At 38.2% G+C, this 15,118-nt stretch overlaps 2 protein-coding genes across 3 annotated transcripts in view; both read right to left on the bottom strand.

Annotated features, from left to right (window-relative positions):
* Positions 1-1,787, bottom strand: part of pebp4 (phosphatidylethanolamine binding protein 4) — a 60,381-nt gene extending 58,594 nt beyond the window's left edge. Inside the window, exon 1 of the mRNA XM_008336767.3 lies at positions 1,650-1,787. Within this exon, the coding sequence (XP_008334989.1) occupies positions 1,650-1,652 (3 nt within the window). The 5' untranslated portion in view covers positions 1,653-1,787. The remainder of the gene's footprint in view (positions 1-1,649) is intronic.
* Positions 1,788-4,776: 2,989 nt separating this feature from the next.
* On the bottom strand, positions 4,777-14,097 carry rhobtb2a (Rho related BTB domain containing 2a). Of its 2 annotated transcripts, none has more exons than XM_008336765.3 (10): positions 13,512-14,097; positions 11,579-11,780; positions 11,350-11,453; positions 10,992-11,177; positions 9,967-10,907; positions 9,763-9,881; positions 8,969-9,119; positions 8,772-8,860; positions 7,898-8,003; positions 4,777-7,139 (listed from the first exon to the last, which is right to left on the bottom strand). In XM_008336765.3, exons 1-10 carry the CDS (start codon positions 13,574-13,576, stop codon positions 6,937-6,939), a joined length of 2,166 nt encoding a protein of 721 aa, XP_008334987.1. In that variant the 5' UTR covers positions 13,577-14,097; the 3' UTR covers positions 4,777-6,936. The 2 variants fall into 2 exon arrangements, with proteins under 2 accessions (XP_008334987.1, XP_024909139.1); XM_025053371.1 differs by lacking the exon at positions 13,512-14,097 and having other exon boundaries at positions 4,777-6,619; positions 6,930-7,139.
* Positions 14,098-15,118: the final 1,021 nt, after the last annotated feature.

The following is a 15,118-nucleotide window of genomic DNA, read 5'->3' as shown; positions in this document are numbered from 1 at the left end:
CGTCTCCGCTGCTGTAGAGGCCAGTGGCGGCGTGCTTTACACCATTGCATCCGGTGCTTTGCATTGCACTTGGTGATGTGTGGCTTGGCTGCAGCTGCTCGGCCATGGAAACCCGTTCCATGAAGCTCTCTGCGTACTGTACTTGGGCTAATCTGAAGGTCACATGAAGTTTGTAGCTCTGTAGCAATTGACTGTGCAGAAAGTCAGCGACCTCTTTGCACTTTATACACCTGTGGCCAGGCCAAGGGATTAGGACACCTGATTCTGATCATTTGAATGGGTGAGTGAATACTTTTGGTAATATAGTGTATGTTAACACTGCCCTTTTTTATTGGTCAAAGTAATTTTTGACTGTTTAGTATATTTGCTGCTATGAATTCTAACTTCACCTGTTCTATACCATGCTGGTGTGAAGATCTCGCATTTTTGGATCATCTACTATCTTTTATTACAAATTATTTTCAATAAGTCTTACAGAAGGTACGAAAAAAACACCGTACACAACGTCATCACGTCGTCCTAACCACACGGAAGTATGACTGGTAGGCGACAGTCATGAATGACGACACATCAGCAGAATTTAACAAACGCTTTAAAGTAGTGATGGGAAGACATACTCTTTTTATTCATTCGAATCTTTGACTCTCGAATAGTAAAATGAACGAGACTTGAACTAATCATTTCGTTCGTTTTACAGCAGGTTGCGCTTTAGCCCTATTGTGGGCGTTGTAAAGAAGGTTCTCCGACACTAAATACTGAAGGCAACATGGTTTGCTTCCGCTGACAAAGTCTACAAAGTACACAAAAAGCCATAAGCAATTAAACCATGCGAATAACTAAGAAATAAAAACACACCACAATGTGAAGATGAATGAGAGCAAAAGAGCTCTCTGTCACGTGACAAATGAAACGAATCTGCAGGAAGAAGCGAAAGATTAGCCCACAGCGAAATATTAGTTCACAGCGAAAGATTAGTTCACAGAAAGTGATTCGTTTGCGACGAAAGGTTAGTTCACAGTGAAAGATTAGTTTACATTGAAATATTAGTTCGCTGAGAGTAATTCGTTCGTAGTGAAAGAATACATTGAAAGATTAGTTCGCAGAGAGTGATTAGTTCGCAGAGTGTGATTAGTTCACAGTGAGTGATTTGTGAGTGAATCGTGAGTTCAATATGAACAAATATTTAATATGACTCGGGAGTCGCGAGTCACGAATCTTTCATATGACTCGGGAGTCACGAGTCATATCAAAATCGCGAACGACACATCACTACTTTAAAGATTAATAGTATACGATGACGAAAATGAGAGGAAGAACCCCACGCTGTAAATAAATAAACAGACGAATGAAAATGCATTGCCTGTTTACTTTTTTTTCGCTGAGGCATAAACAACACGCCGTTTATGTTTGTTATTGCTTTTCTTTCGCATTTTGAACTTATTTTGCGCTTAAAGTGTGAAATGTGTATTAAAGTATGTACAACACTGACGCAGAACTCTTTAACCTTGACTTGCTTTAGCTTGCTCGCACTTGTGCGCAGCCTGGCTCTGCAACAAGTTGACATTTGGGTGACGGAAACAAACAAACAAGAGAAAAACAAAATTTCCTGCAATATAGTGTTAATAACAGTGGCCCAAAAATGACATTACCATGTTTTACGTGAGAGAAAGTCCTCTATTTTTAGCAGGTTCCTGCCTCTTCTTCTTTCGCTGCGGCAGCAGTTAGTGAGCAGTCTAACTATGACGTAAGAAGCTAAAAACAAAATCTCCCACGAACTATTTTTTATTTTTATCGCACGCTCCCTCAACCACACACAGAGGGTGTTCACTGATTTAAAAAAAAGCTTTTTCATAAAAATCTGCGTGAAAAACCGTGACAATTATTTCGAACAATATAAGAATTTCTTTTTTATTAATTTCGTGATTATTATTACTAATAATAGTAGTAATTTTTATTACGAAAAAATGAACAGTGCTAAGATAAATCTTTGAGGAAAAATAGCAAATCTAATAAACTAGTTTCACTACGGTAAAACTGTAACTTTGATAATATATTAAAGTTAATATTCGAAATGTTAGAAAGCACAACATACATTTTTCTTTTGTCTACCAGGGGGTGTCCTTATCAAAACACATCAAAACATACAAATGTATTTTAGTAACTGTATTTAATATGTTTTAAAGCAACTTTGCTCTCTCTTTATATTATGAAAGTAAGAACACAGGTCAGAGCTGTTGTTTATTGAAATCATAATAGCAAACTGATACAGTGAAAACAAACAAACACACTGTTGCTGATCTTTTATTTAGTAAATATTATTTACACATTTCCAATAACACATGCTACACATTTTTATCTACAGCTCTAAACAATAAAAACAGCTCTTAGGAAACAAAAATACCTGATGACTAAGTAAAACGTCATCTTGGCTTTAAACACTGAGAAACATTCAAGTTATTTTTCATTTGTCTTTTTTCATATATATTTTAAACATTTTGTAACCATTTCAGAACAAGGCCTCTTAAACTATGCAGAAGTGATTGTGCAGCATTTATAAGACTGTATATTCCTGGTGCTGCTAAAGCTCCCTTTGGTTTGTGCTTTTCTGCAGCGCTGATATTAGCACCCAAACATATGGAAAAGAGCATCAGGGTCATCGTCAGTGAAATTAATGATCTTATCAGTCAAAACTGTTGTTTTATATTATGTTTTTGTTTTTTTTATTTAACCTGATGTTGTGTGCCTAAAAGGCGATGTTGCAATTCCACCTTATGGTTACTCAAGATAAACTGGTGCTACAAAGCAGTGCAAGTCAGCCATTTTCCCTATTATTGTTATGCCTATTACATAAAAGAACAATTATTTTACCTGTGCTGGATCATGGTTGAGCTGCCAGCTAACTTAAGCAGGTATTTCTTTACGTGTTTGAGTTGTTGTTTGAGTTTACAGTAGCCACACTTTTGATAAGTGTTAGCAGACAAACTTACTACATACTTATCTACTACTGCAAGAATTTCAGTATACAGTATATCTGAAAGCTGTGTCTTTCTCTAAGATGAACATGAAGTCTCTAAATGTTCAAACAAGCCACTCACCACGCATTTTACTTTATATGCTAACAACTGTTTTACATCCATATTATGGAATGGGTACGTTCACAAATGGTAATGTAGGTACCAAAAACAAAAGTGATTGAAGTGACTGTCCATAGCTTCCAAAAGAAAAAGAAAAAAAAAAAAAAAAAAAAAAAAAAAATTTAAGTGCAAACCTCTAAACTACAGTTACGTATGCAGATTATATAGTATGCCGTATGTCTTTGTTTGCTCATAATTTTGTAAGTGAAAAGGGTAACCAGTGGAATTGGCAGCCATGCATTTGACTGTTTGCAAATCTACTATTCAAACCCAAAGTAGTAAGAGGTAAGAATGCAGCTGTGCACACACTTTGAATAAGGTGCAAACCAAGTTTAAAGTATTATTGTCAGCGGCCAGAGATAACCACTGCTCCAGCTACCCAATGTTACACCACCTTGATCTAACTTACTCTAATTAATTATAGTTCTAAAGATTTGGTCACGAGGTGCATTTTTTATATATCATACATATATCATATATCATACAAATTATGTTGCACCTGAGAAGAGTAGAGAGTTTACTTATGGACTCATTCAACCTTTATTTATGGCGCCCTCTGTGGGTAAGGTTAAGGAGCTTTGTGCATTGTGTTTACTAATACTTGCTAAAACGTCAAGCTTATACTCTACCTTATATTAATAAAAGTATTGAGTTGGAAATAGTTATTGTTTTTGATCATAATGTATTGTAAACAGATTTAACAAAGAATTAAAACAAATCTGCTCTGAAAGTGTGCCACACTCCTTCATCTGGTTCATCGTCTCACAATGATGCCAAAAGATTTGGATTGCTTTTCAAAATGACTGCTGCCATGTGGCATTTAGAAAAAGAGAAAATTACTGTAATATGATTTAAAGCAATTTCTGCAACTGCTAAGAGCACCAGTGCCATCCCTTTTCTTTAGCACATTTTTACATGACGATGTGTATAAAACCCTGTTCATGCAGTGCAGTTAAGTCAGTGGTTGATACAGGCAAGACATTGGTTCTTGTCATTAAATGGGTTCAAACTACTTCAACACTGTTGGCTCTTTTTGGGGCTTTATCTAAAACTAGGTTCTGTAAAGAAATGTATAATAGCAAAATTTAAAAAGGAAATCAAAGGTCAACGCTGCATGTAGTATTTACTCTTTTTGTCAACAATGCGTGTGATGTACGTCCTCATAATGTAATTTATACAACATGGCTCCTATTCAACTATTAGTCACTGTTCATATGATTTACTTGTAAATTGAATGTATACTACTCTATATAATAGATGTAAGTGAACATCAGCACAAGGAATATTTAGTGTTTCTTTTTTCTTTAACAACAATGTGTGTATTACTCGGTAATACTATACGATAATGCTCACTGCCTGCAGTGCACAATGGTAGGTAACTGCATTGAGGTCATGCAAGTTACTTGCACTTCATTCAATATATCTTTTTCTTTACAATACTACTCATCTCCATGCCTACGTGTGCAATCAGTTGATCACACAATCCATCATGACAATCTTAAACACAGTAAACTGTGACATGTGCAAAACAATCAACAAAATGTTTGATCTTCACCTATTTCTTTTTCTTTAAAATCTTTTGGTTCATAGCACAGTAATCCTGTGTTTTCACCTTTTTGTTTTTTTTTACAGCATACAATCCTTTTTAACGTTCACCAGGCTGCTTCTGCTCGGTGTGTGTATGTGTATGTGTGTATCTCTTCAGGAACAAATGCCAGAAGATGCTTTAGATGACTTTACCTTACAATAAAATTGCCTGCATGTTCACGCCTTACGCAGCTGACCTGTGCTGACGTGCAGGGACTTTTTACTGTTGGCTGTATGGAATCATCCAGCTCAGTGATAGTCATCGTCACCAATTGTTTCTAATCTAACCCAGGTCTCCACTTTAAAAAGAGATTTAATCTCAAGACACCTGGTGGTTAAATATAGTTTAAATGAATATACTACAGTGACTCATTTCAGGTCTATTAGGAAGATATGATGCTGTATAATCTAATACTGAAGGAATCTGGAAACTACAACTTTGTTCAAAATGCAGAACACTTTTTAACTGTTTTTTTGTTGTTTGTTTGTTTTTTGTTTTGGCAGACAGACCATTCTGGTAAATACAAGTGACCAAATTGTCTTCCAAACATAATCAATTTATATGCATGGATTGCTTTGGTAGTAATGTAGGTGTTAGTGTGTATTTTTGTACAACCTGGGAAGTCAGAGAAGAAAGGGTCCTTGCTCGAAGAAACTGCTCTGCAACATTTATCTGATATTTGCCACACGTTTTGTGTCCATGTTGCTTAAAAAAGAAATTCTACACAAACCAAAAAACTTTTCCGTTTACAGCCAATAAAAATAACACTATATATTATTTATTTTGCTCAAATATCAATACCAGTACGATGTAACATAAGATAATTTCTTGTTGGACATCTATGGTTTTTAACTTGATATCTAAGAAGCAGAATATAGTGCTTGTACAATTAGTCATAAACCTTTACCTTATTAGTCACACTTGAAGGGGTTTCTGGGAATTCTTCTACAGCTGTGGTTTTGACAGCAGTCAGGACTGGATAGTGTGGACTGAACTTAAAAGGAGTCATTGAAGCACAGGTCAGTGTGTGCCTGTACAACCACGGTATCTGTTTATAAGCAATAAGTTTGTTTAGAAACTAGTTCATGTTGCATAGGATTTGTAATTTTAATTTTAAATTTTAATTTAAAGGTGAAAACCCGTTTGTTTGGGAGCACCCTACCTATATGTTCTTTTTTCTGCTTTTGACCTTTATTAATAGTGTTGAATGGGTTTTAAAATACTAAATTTCTACTTTAAAACACAAGGTAAAGACATACAGTAGCTTTGCTAATTGTTCTGTTCAGACATTCAAACCCAAAGTGTTCAGACATTCAAACCCAAAGTGGATAAAATCTGGATTTACCAAAAAATAAATTTTCTTAAGATTTGCGCAAAAAGAAACTCCACCAAGCAAGATGCAAAAAAAAAAAGTCTCTTTATGTTTCTTGTGGGTGTTAAATCTAAATCACAGACATTTTTGTTGATTTGTGACTCTCCTGTGTCTCATGTCATTGAATGCATTCAAATGTAAACTGAGAGGCCACAAATCAAGGAAAGATAGTAGGAGACATTCTTCCTGAACCGTACTGGTTGTACACAAACATTAATAAACTGAACAACTTTTCACATTTTCTCACTGATCCAAACAAGCATCTTAATTAGCGTGGATGACAACAGTAGCTGACTTCTGGCAGCGGCTCTTATGGTTGGATCTGTTTGATTGGATGGTACTGTACATGTGGTTGTGTAGATTGTACAAATACTTAAGGGTAAAGTGTTACATCTCTGAGACTTTGTGTTGTGTTGGTGTTAAGTTGCTGGTTGTTGCAGCTGAGAAGCAGCACTTGGTTGTCAGTTCAGGTTCAGTGGTATTCAGTTAGAATCATAGGTGGAAAATGTCTGTGCCAGCAGAGTCCTTTTTGGGAAAAATAATTTCGACACATAAGAAACACAGGATAATCAACACAAGGAGTTCAGTGAGGTTTACGTCACTGTGGACTATCTGTCATGTGCACTAAGCTAAAAATACAAAGAACTTATCTGTGGCGCAAAGGCTGGACTGAACTAACCTCAAAATCCTGGGGGAGGATTTGAAAAAAAAAGTGTAGGAAAAGGACGGGAAGGAAACGTGTGCCTGAATAATTGGGGCGTACCTAGTCAGCAGGGTTTTCTCCTCTACTAAGATTTGTCCACACTGACCTACTCCACAGCAGATCTGTCCTTACCATTTGGTCAGATGACAGCAGAAGAGCCAGAAGAAGAGTTTGAGTTAGGGGAAGAGGGAAGGTTCCAGAAGAGCCATTTGCGTTTGCACTGTCGTCTCTGGTACAGATAGTCCTCCTTGTCGCGCTCTTTGCGTGATCTTTGGTAGTGGTCATCCTCTTTCAGGTACCAAACAGGTGGCCAGCGATGTTTCTCAAAGTATTCTTGGTTTTCTGCATTAGAATGAACAGTTTGAGTTTGAGTAATTTATGTGACTGTTATGTAATTTATGTGACTGTTAGGAAAGGCATTTGTCTTCAGGATTTTTTCATGATAGATGATAAATGATTTTTTTTCAAGATAGTCTGAATTGCACAAATGCGCTTTCCCCCTTTATGTTAAGTGTGGCAGTTTTGGATCACAATAAAGCATGAAAATATGATTTTTATCAAATAATTTCTCTTAAATTGCCTATGCAACAGTGACAGGTAGAATCATTAAGTATTATTCCACTAGGTGGCAGCAGATGGCCAGCTTTTCAAGAAGACCTTAGTGTATCTTAATGTGTCTTTCTTAAATTCCTGCAAGTAAAACAGTATTATGTTCAAGTAAATATGACCAGGTCTCACACCTGGTAGGTACGTAAAGTAAATTGTAAACTGAGTAATTGAAACTAGAAGATAATTATCATTACCTAGACATCTCAAGTTATGTCCTCCACAATGCATTTAAGTACAATGAGTAATTCACTTACCAGAGGGACTCTGTACAAACCTAGAACTCTGGAGATGGCAATAGATGATGTAGAGAAAGAATCACCAACAATCCCTAGCAATAACTTAAAAATGGTTGGAAGACACCGTTGTAGAAAAAATTAATCTGCAAAAACATGCAGCAACTCTGTTTTATACCTTAACCACAGTACAGTTATTGTTTGTTTTTTTAATAACACATGGTTCACATTTCATGCGCTACCAAAAAATTGTGTCACCTGCAGATTTGGCCTTCATGTCTCGAGGAAACTTGCGGCAGACACTGTTGTAGTTGGTGCAGATGTGGTGGAGACACCAGCCAGTGAGCTGCTGAGCACCATGGAACTATAGAGAAAGAAAATAATCATTTATTATCATCATCAGAATAATGCTTTAACTGACATTTGTTTAAGTTAACACTTTTTTGTTTTTTAATTGTTTTGGGTCGAGAGTTAAATTGCACTTGTCAAGATTATAAAATTTGTTATGCAGATAAAAAATTCAACTATATATACTAAAAATTTAATGAGAAAATGCAATGCTGCAAAATTAGTGAGACGTTTCTTGCAAAGTAAAAAACACAACGAGGAGACCAGACCAAATCAGAAACAAATATTCTTTTTAATTTAACTAATTGTTATTATTTAAATTGTCCATTTAAATAAGTAAAGATTTTGCTTCATTTTTAAAACTTTGTAAAATGTATCCATAGAAGTATTCTGTAAATCAGAAAAATAAAAAAGTAACATTTGAAAATAATCTGCATTCATCTTCTTTTTCTGAAGCTTTTATTCAAAATGTCCATCTATTCCAACACACACTTACAGTATCGCTGACATCCACAACAGAAGTGAAACCAGTGGCTGAGCACACCTGAGTCCTGTTTTAAACTATAGTGCTGAGTAAGACTGGAATGTCCTAAATTCTTTAGTGTCCCAAAGCTCATTTGTGATTATTTTCCCAAAAAGCTGACTTGCACTCTTTGAAGAATGTGTTTCTTGAGCTCAATGTACAAATTATTACAGCATGCGGTGCACTTTTACATCACACACAGCTATAAAAATTGTGGAATTGTGTGATTTCTGTGCTTGTTACGATCATCAGTACTAGTACCTGGGCCATGTCCAAATACACAAGCACATCTCCATCAATGTCATTTCCCATCATTGCTGCCTCTGTCAACACCGTCACCGTGTAGAGTTCTGATACAGGTACAAAAAGTCACCACAGGCGATGCATTAGTCTAAGATGCTCATACAATAGCTTTCTGTAATACAATTCTGTGGTTGTTACTTCCATGTAAGTGTTACCTGTAAGTGCAACCAGGTGAGGAAGACAAAGACGATTGGCAAGAACAATGAGTTCCATCGCATCCAAGTCAGAGCGAGAGCAGAACCTGCCCGTGTAGAGATATTCCAGCACGGCCCTCATACAGCTGCGAGTTGTGTTCGGAAACAAGACCTTAAAAAGAGAAAAACACAGCGCTAAAAGTCTGCTTCTTAAAATACTATTTTTTAACACAAATTAAAGAACACAATGCATGGGCAAGAAGAACTCCTTTTTGGTGGTTCATTCTTTGATGGTCACCACGTACAGTTTTTACACCAGATGCCTTCCTGGCACAAAGAAGACTTTTACATGTACATTAACTCACTCTTCTCTTTAAGAATTTAGTGATTTTGTGAAGATTCTACATTATTTATTGTGCAAACAAACACTTTGATAGATATTACACTGACAGACAGACCAACTGTCCGACAGACAGTTTTCAAAAGGTCCAAAATTAAAGTACATAAAATAAAATAATAATAATTTTATTATTACTACAATATAATGACTTTATTGTGCCTTTACTGATGACCTCCCCTAAAACACATATACCTGCTATAGATAAATGGTCTTGCAAAAAAAAAACAAAAAAAAACCCAAAAACAAAAATCCCTGGTGCACAAAAGGTTGGAGATCACTGCTTCATTTAGTTCAGTTAAGTTTGCACATATGCAGTTTAACTCAAACCTATTTGGTTGAAATCTTCTAATGTTTTACATTTTCTTCTGATTTACATAAATATATAAAACATAGTAAAGGATGTAAGTGATCTCACTTCTTTAGTGCAGCTCTCCACAAAAGGCCCACCAAACATAGCTGCCATCCAGTCACAGCTAGAGATGAGCAAAGGCTTGTGAGCCATGATCGTCCCGTCATCCAGTTTGAAAACCACATCTGTAGCACAGAGATGGAGAAACAGGTTTTTTTTCCTTTCTTCTCTCTTCATCAGAACACAGGCAAATAAACATGGACCACTCACCGGAGAAAGTGCCTTTGGCGAGACACTCTTTGACTCTGTTTGTGCGCCGTACGTGGAAGGCTTTGGTGATTTCTTGGTTCATGAAGGCTTCATTGTTAAGTATGTTTGCCACCATCATCCGCAGGTCAAACACCTCCAGCAGCTCAGCAATGTGTGCAATGTGCATTAACTCTTTCTCGTTTTCGTCCAGCTGACCAGTGTACAGGTAACGGAGGACAGCATGGAAAGGACCAAGCTGCATGGACTGATCCATGTGAACTACAGTCATGGCCCTTGGCGTATAAGTCAGTGGGTCGTCAACGAGCTCCTCCTGGATGCTGACGAATGCTCGGCTCCAGGAGGACAGCAGTCTGCCTTTACGACTTCCTTGAGAGTCTTTCAAGGTTCCATCACTGGTGCAGGCCCTAAGGTTGGCCCTGTCTCCATCATCACTGCTCTCACAAACATCAAAACTAGCAGCACGCATCAGCAGGTCTCGACCCGAGAGTGGTGCACGAGGGGGCCTTTCACTCTCTTCATTGTGCTGCTCCATACTAAAGAGGTCATAGAATTTTGAGGAGGATGTAGACAGGTATATTTTATGTGCAAAGATTTTCTGTCGTTCCTGCAAAACCAGTATGACATCTGCACAGTGTGGGTCCTCCAGGAGGCCGACAGGATGCTCCTCTGTGGTGGTTGGGGGAGGAGGCACAGTGATTATAGGTGGGGGAGGTTTTGGAGGCAGGAAAGGTGCCTGAAGGAGAGGGCGCTGCACATTTCTGAGGTGAGACTTCCAAAACTGAAGGTGGCGGCGTGAGATGAGCGCAGCTCGGATTGCATTGTCAAAGACGTCCTTGACTCCAAACTGAGCCACAACACTGGTTTCGTAATATGGCACTCCCAGCTCTTTGGCCACCTCTCTGCCTCTCTCTGGAGGGAGAATCTCATTGGACTTAATGGGTCTGAAAAATAAGAAATTTCAAGAGAAGAAACATATTTTAACTAATTGTTATTGATATATTTCTGTGTAGATTAAGCTATAATACCTTGCCAAAGGCCTCCGTGCTCTGTTCACGGCCTCCAGGTCTGCATACCGGAGGTCGAGTTGACAGCCCACCAGGATGACAGGGGCTCGGGGGCAGAAGTGTTTGATCTCAGGATACCACATGGTTTTTACATGGTACAGAGAGTTGGGGTTGGCGATTGAAAAGCACAGAACCACCACATCTGATCTATAGAAAATATGAAGAGCATGTTCTTATAATTCAAACAGGACCCAATAAAATCAATATTTAGTTCAACATTTGGTTAGTTAATATGTGCCTTTGGTACGCTGTATAGAAAACTCAGGATCTTTCCACTAAACACATCTGCTACATTCACCAAATATTTGTAATATCTCACCTGCCATATGCAAAGCGACGGTCCTTATGATGGTCCCCAAAGGTGTCCCAGAGCCGAAGGGACACACTGACATCATCCACCACGTCCCTGGAACGCTCTAATACCTAATGCACAAAGTTAATTAATTTGTCCACTTGTTTGTGCAGATTAGTAGGAAATACTTTCACCTGCTTTTTTGACATAGGCAAAAAAAAAAAAGATAAATCTGAAGACAATTTTGATTTCTCACCTCCTGGCAGACTCTGTATTGGTCAATGGCCCAGACCGTGGGCACATGTGTGGCCAGCAACTGATACTGAGTCAGCGTAGCATTGCAGGCCCGGGCACATATGAGGCGGGTCTTTCCAACTGCATTGTCTCCCACCACCACACACTTGATAGTCTCAACGTTTGGTCTCTCATAGTCCATATCAGAATCCTTCATCTGAGACCTGCCGTAATACAGAGGAACACAGAGAGCAGCTGCATCAGCAGCAGAAATTCTAAACTGTCGTACTGTATTTTTCTTCCGGGAACATTAATCAATACTGATATCAGACACTATGGCTACTCATCAATATCCGCTTGTGCAGTAAAACTCTTATAATGTCCTCCAGCTCATTCACAAGTTCTCTATCCTGCCCATTCAGTTTTTAACCCTCAAACATCATGTCTGCAAAAATGTATATTAAACTTTTTTTTTTTTTACTTTTTTGGTTGAATAATAAAAGCAGAGCTTTTTTGCAATCAATTTTTAACCATCAACGCTCTGTAACCTAAAATGTAATTTCCTGACCTTAAACCTTTAGCTGTAGAAATCAGTAAATTATGTAAGGTGGTGTCACTGGTGATTTAGGAAAACATAAATGGTTTTGTCATTATTTTTTTCTCTTGTTTCTGAATGATAACTAGTGTTTCAAACAAAAATACATCTTTATTAAATATCATAATAATTTGCATTTTATATCAAAATCTAATCTTGAAAAGATGTGATTTTAATGCAGTTACCTTCTTGCCTTAACAAAGTTTCATCACTGGTAACATAATCTGAATGGACTCTCATATTAGACTCCCACAGTGTGCTATTTTTACCAGGGACATTATGTTTTCTACTGTATCTGTTGGTCTTCATTATCAAGCCTCTCATGCCTCACCTCCAGAGGTCACCTACTGATCTATGCAGAGACAGGAGTGTGACTTGGTGTTCGAAACAGTACAGTGATGAGGTCATGCAGTTTTCAGCCATTCATATAATCTATCTTTTTATTTTTTTTTGTCTGAATCAGGCTTAATAATATGGAGTCCTTTAACTATGATGCCAGTCATGAAAATAAGATCAACAAACATACATGACATCAGTGAGCAGCCTGAAGCTACCCAAGGACCCATGCAACTCAGACAGCAGCAACACAGTGAAAATCACATTAGTGTTCTAGGGTTAATAAAGGCTGTACAGTATGGTATGTCTAAAGCCTAACATTAATTCCAGGTATGGTGTGAGTATATATTCTTAGATTGACTCACAGAACTGCTAAATAACCAGCTGACATGCGCTCATGCTGTCCTCAAAAATAATATGTCATTGACTGAAAATATATCTGGAATATGTTTTTGTATTCAAATGTTTTTTTCTTAAGATTTTGTACAATTACAATTTGTCACATTTTCTCTGCGAAATACTAAAATAACAGGAGTGGCCGATGACACAGGTACACACACCGTCTGTGGCTATGAATGAACGCATGTGTACACACATACACCTAGAATAACCCAGGGTGGGCCTGTATAAACAGGACACCAATAAAGCGCCTGTTGTGACGTCACTCATTTCTGTTACAGTCTACTCTGCGCAACGCTCAAAATAACTCATTATTTTGAAGACGCTGTTATTGACATTGAGTCCAAACCAACACATCTACCCCCTTCCATAAAATTAGCCTGCAGCCTTAGATATCGACCATAACGCAGATGATAAAATTGCGTGTTTTTTCTACCAACAGCAGCAGGCGATGAGTCCTACCGTCACCGGGTCCCTGTCAATCATGAGGTTGCGCTGCATTTTTACACCTTACATAACACTGACTTCTGTCTGCATTCAACCCAGCGTTGAGTAACACCTAAATAATAAAGGAAATAAGACGCATAAAACCCATTGCTTCCGCCCGTGCATGTCGTCTTCTTACCGTAGCATAAGGAAGTGAAGCGTGGAGCTGGTCGATGGAGGAGAAGAAAAGCGACGCAGCTCCATCGGATGCGGCTTGCACCTGACGCCAGCTCCTCTTTAACTTCATCTTCGAGGCGAAAGTGATTGCAGCTTGAAAACAGGCGAACCCTACCGACCGCGGGTGTTGACAGTGGACAGTGGAAGTCTTTTCTCCTACGCCCCGGGGAGAGATCAGTGCGAAGATTCCAACTGCAGAGCCTCAGAGGCGGGCGCTGATCTGCAGCCCTGTCGGTGCGCAGCAGAGCAGCAGCTCTGACCGTCACATAACCACTACCACTCACCGTTCAAGGCCTCGCTCCGTGGCTAATAATAGACAGGCGAGGAAAAGAGAATATCCCATTCATTACAAGGCAGTGATTTAAAGTGCCACCAATCCTATTTCACAGCTGCTTTACAAGCTTTGTAACCAGAGAACTGCAACATCCTGCAGTCTACTGTATACAGTCTGGGCTGGACTTTGCACTATTTAAGGTAGAATGAGCATACACCGCAGCGTTTGTAAACAAAGAGCCTGCAATAGCATATCTTTCCCTGCACTTTAGGGGGCGCCCTATATTAATTCGCTACGGATCAACATATACTGTAGAGGAAGAACAACTCAAACTTATAGTTATGGATAATTTAGAGCAGAGCTGCCAATGCATTTTTGGGCAATGTTATAAATGTTAATAAGAAATTTATCAATAAGAATTGTATATACTTTACATGTACAATATACTTTATGTTTGGTTACATGTATAAACAAACGGGTTTGTTTATACGGGGTTTTAATTGAAACAAAAAACAACATAACAAAAAAACAAACAAACAAACAAACAACTACAACCTTCAAACACAGTGTATAATTAAACTACGTCTGTGTCTTAACAGACTCTGGGAAGAATCTGGAGTATCTGGTGGAACCCCCCTAAGCTCTTCATTACTGAAACACACACAGAGATGTAAGAGCAGATGCAAATGACATACAGGATGTTCAAGTCAGGACTTATCTGACCCTTTACCGTGAGGACCACGAAACACCGTTCCATGAAAAGACACTGTATTGTTTATTTTTATTGTTGTACATATTGCATACAATTCTTCGGGAGAGGTGTGTTTGTGAGAGGAGGTCACAATTAAGAGCATCACATGTTTTATATTAATTTATAATGTAGAACTCTTGTTTGATTGTTTTTTGTTTAAATGCAGCTGTCTTTTGTTGGTAGTTTTGTAGCCTTCTCCTGTCTCATTATTTAGCAAATTTCCTTCAAATCTTCTTCTTTTTCTTTTGGCTTTGTCCCATTTTCAGGGGTTGCCACAGCAAATCATTGTTTTCCATCTCTCCCTGTTCTCTGTATCTTCTACTCTGACTCCAACTATCTCCATGTCCTCCCTCACTGCATCCATATATCTCATCTTTGGTCTTCCTCTCTTTCTCCTACCTGGTAGCTCCATCGACCAACATTCTTCTACCAATGTATCCACTGTCCCTCCTCTGCACATGTCCAAACCATCTCAATCTGGCTTCTCTAGCTTTTTCTCCAAACCTTCCTGTCTGTATTGTCCCTCTAATGACCTCATTCCTGA

This window comes from Cynoglossus semilaevis, chromosome Z, assembly GCF_000523025.1.
Source record: "Cynoglossus semilaevis isolate Cse_v1.0 chromosome Z, Cse_v1.0, whole genome shotgun sequence".
In the NCBI taxonomy this organism is placed as follows: Eukaryota; Metazoa; Chordata; class Actinopteri; order Pleuronectiformes; family Cynoglossidae; genus Cynoglossus; species Cynoglossus semilaevis.
Note: the sequence above shows the minus strand (reverse complement) of the source record. Positions and strands in the feature narration are given on the sequence as shown.